Source organism: Ctenocephalides felis, unplaced genomic scaffold (genome assembly GCF_003426905.1).
Source record: "Ctenocephalides felis isolate EL2017-DRISC unplaced genomic scaffold, ASM342690v1 CF-g0.4_SCAFFOLD_02475, whole genome shotgun sequence".
Taxonomy (NCBI): domain Eukaryota; kingdom Metazoa; phylum Arthropoda; class Insecta; order Siphonaptera; family Pulicidae; genus Ctenocephalides; species Ctenocephalides felis.
The window spans coordinates 21,882-25,799 of NW_020538629.1; the positions used below are offsets into that span (position 1 = coordinate 21,882).

A 3,918-nucleotide genomic window follows, 5' to 3' on the forward strand; every position below is an offset into this window, starting at 1 on the left:
TATAACCTTTTTTAACTAACATCTCTCTTGTATAGACACGTGCTAGTATTTATTTCTTAAAAATGGATGTTGATTTAGATACAGAAGCATTTTTACCAGCAAAAAATCCAATTAAAACAACTAAATCACTCAAAAAGAAAAGGTTGCAATCAGAAGATGATTCAATGCAAACTGAAGAAATTCAAGGAGTTCAAGGCAGGTCTAAGGCTGTCACAAAGAGGAAGAAAACTAAGCCTAATTATGGAGGAGATTCAAAATCAGAAGTGAGAAAGATTCCTGTACCATCACATAGGTAATATAATAATAATAATAATGATATTAACCTTGTTTTAAAACATTTTGTCAATGCTGTCATATATTACAGATATACGCCTCTGAAAGAGAATTGGTTGAAAATATTTAGCCCTATAGTAGAACATATGCATTTGCAAGTCAGATTTAATTTAAAAACAAGACAGGTTGAAATTAGGACAAGTTCTGAGACTGATGATATAGGAAACTTGCAAAAAGCTGCTGATTTTGTTAAGGTAACCTAATTAGATTGTTTTAGAACCATTATTTATTACATTAGTATCTATCAGATATTGTCAAGTTTCTATCTATTTATTATTTCTCTTAGGCTTTTGTTGTTGGTTTTGAAGTCGAAGACGCCTTAGCTTTGCTGCGTTTGGATGATTTGTTTGTTGAGTCATTCGAAATAAAAGATGTAAAGACTTTAAAAGGAGACCATTTAAGCAGAGCCATAGGTAGATTAGCTGGCAAAGGAGGCCGAACAAAGTTCACAATTGAGAATGTTACAAGAACACGAATTGTTTTGGCAGATAGCAAAATTCATATTCTAGGAAGTTTTCAAAATATACAGGTTGCCAGGAGATCGATATGTAATTTGATTTTGGGATCAGCTCCAAGCAAAGTATATGGACAGCTGAGGAATGTTGCTGGAAAGATATCAGAGAGATTGTGAATATTTATTGTTATAGTTCAGAGTTTGGAATATACATGTGTATATGAAAAATGTCTTTTATTTATAACACTATGTAATAAGTTTATTGCTAAGTATATACATTTATTTATGAATTATAGTGTAACATATGTTCAATCTTAAATTTTGATATGGCTAATATAATTATGAGAAAGAGTGAATGATTGAATTAAATAGAATTTATTAGTTTAAAAGTTTACCTTACCAAATCTATTTAAGGAAAACTTGTATAATGATAAAGTTTATGGTAGCTAAACTGAATATTTTGGTAAGAACAGTAAAATAAAAAACTTTTAAAAAAATGAGCCTCTTTGGGTCATTATTTGATGAATATTTTCTTTTTAACTTCCCATAGGGTAGTTATAGTAATGGGCCGAAAATCGAAAATGAAAATTTTTGCATTTCTCGACGTTTTGAAGGTTTCTGAACATTTTGGCATACCTCACAAAAATGGATGTGTGTGTATTTTGTATGTCCGCATTTTTTCGTCCACGTTTTCGGGCGCACGGATCAACCGATTTGAATGGTTTAAAAAACATTCGATCCTTATTGATAGGGAGATGTGCTGATAAGTTTTTGGCAAAGGCAGGTCTAATCATTACGGAGATTCGGAGCAAAGAATGCAGAAAATACAAATCGAGTTTTTGAGAGAACGGAGTATCCGATTTGAATGATTTAAAATACATTCTATTTGTAATGATTGGGAGAAGAGGTGATTAGTTTTTAGCAAAGGCAAAATCAGCCATTTCGCAGATACAGAGCTAAACGTGTAAAATAATTAGTTTTTCTATAGGAATGTTTTGGTGGTGGTACATATAATAATTAGCAAGCATGGGTTTTGCCACTTCAGAATCCCAGTTAGCTTATAAAAGTGTATCTTGCAGTGTCATTGTATCAATTTTTTTGAGAAACTTAAAGAATTTTAGTGTTTGAAAAGCATCAAATGCTTGTCTGCAATTTTTGCATATGAATTCATATAACTAGTTTTATTTTAGAAAATTTATAACATCTATTTACCCTACAGATGTCGGCAGTATTAGGTAGAGTAACGGTACATTCGTGGTAATCTTAGTTTTATTGCAAATTTCAAAAACGGACAGTACATCATCACTTTATACCAGTGTACAAATGAACGCAGTGTGATCCTGTTACTCGCTAGCTCAAGATGTTAATGCTGGTCGCTCGTACTTTCCTGAGGATTTTGAATTTCATGTGAGTTTTACTTTTATTATTGTTACCGGATTTGTAAGCTAATGCATAGTCGCTTGGGGGATTCGATCCGAGTGCATATGGGTTTGCAAGCCGAGCGCTTTACCACTGGGCCACATTACCGGCGTTTAAAGGCAGGATTATTCAATTTTGTTTTAAAGGTAACCGCTAAGCATTAAGTTGTACTGCTAAATTTACACATTAAGAGAGAGAAGTTTACAATTTCGTGATTATCTTAAGCAAGTTCACACATTAGAGGCACTAAAGAAAAGTTGGCTAGAGATATTAATTAATTCACCAATTTATATTTTCAACTATAGTTAAACTTATTGGAAATGACAACATATTATTACGAATTGATAGTGTATGGTTTCAAAATTAAATTATTTTTAATTTATAATAATATTACGGTTTATTACGGTGACGTGCATATAATTGTGTTTTTTCATTTATTTGTTTGACTTTAAAAGTTCATTGAAAAATTATATTTTATATTGTATATAAAGAAATTTTCTATTTCTATTCTATCCGTAACAAAGTAACGAGCTTTTCACTTATATCCTTTAATTCGGTATACCCAGTAACTATAAAAGAACAAAACAGTTATGTTCTTATTTTCATTACACCTCTTTACACTCTTTATCCAAAGAAATGAGTTTATGAATGGTTTTCATTGAGATTTTTTTTTTTCAAAGATATATTTATGGTTATTCTGCTAATTTTTCGCCGTTTTAATTTTTTCAACATTTCAAAGATATATTCATGGTTTATTTTGCTAATTTTTTCGCCGTTTCAATTTTTTCAAATTTTCAAAGATGAAGATATCTATGGTATTTTTACTTTTACTGTTCACTTTTTTTTTAAATATAATCAGGAACTCATTGGACACTAGTCCTTTTAATGAAAGGACAAAATTATCACGAGTGATGAGCTTTTAGGTTTGATGTATCACCGCAAAACAACGAAATCTTTTGTTGCAACATAATCTAATTTTTGATAAAAAATGGATTTGTTTCGCAATTTTTAAAATGTTTGACTGATTTTAATAAATTTTGGAACGCTGACTTCGAAAATGCTATCCGTTTTTAGATAAATTCACATACCTCTGCAAAAAATTGAAATATTTGGTTGCAAACGTCGATTTTTTTCAAAAAAATCGAGTTTGTTTCGCAATTTTAGAACGTTCTAACTGGTTCGGATAAATGTTAGGGCGTTGATTTGAAAATGCTGTCCGTTTTTTGAATAAACTCCGATGCATGAGTAGAATATCAAAATCTTTAGTTGCAACATCGAAATTTTACTAATGAAATTAATTTTTTTTCGTTGATCAAAAGCGTTGATTTCGAATATGAAATCATTTTTTAGAAAATTTACTACTTCTACCCCTACGATCAACTTTTTTCGCGATTTTCAAAATGTTTTGCTGGATTTGGGACGCTGTCTTCAAAATGCTATTCGTTTTTAGATAAATTCACATACATTACTACATGCTACATGCATTATATTCAAATTGAGTAAAATGAGTTTTAAAAAAAGCATGAAAATGCATTCATGAAAAGCATGAATGCCTTACAACAAGGAACCATAAATCCTGGGTCAACCATATAGTAGAGGAAAAATATAATCAACAACTAATTGGACAAAGTCTTTTTGATGAAAAGGACGAAATTATCCTGTTTAATGAGTTGCAACATCGCAATTTTAGCAAAAAAAAAATGGATTTGTTT

The 3,918-nt window shown here is 30.5% G+C and overlaps 1 protein-coding gene across 1 annotated transcript; it reads left to right on the forward strand.

Annotated features, from left to right (window-relative positions):
- On the forward strand, positions 1 to 981 carry LOC113380943 (RNA-binding protein pno1-like). The gene is made up of 3 exons (XM_026619963.1): positions 1 to 292; positions 365 to 527; positions 620 to 981. The coding sequence occupies exons 1-3, from the start codon at positions 63 to 65 to the stop codon at positions 962 to 964; spliced, it is 738 nt and encodes a 245-aa protein (XP_026475748.1). The 5' UTR covers positions 1 to 62; the 3' UTR covers positions 965 to 981.
- Positions 982 to 3,918: the final 2,937 nt, after the last annotated feature.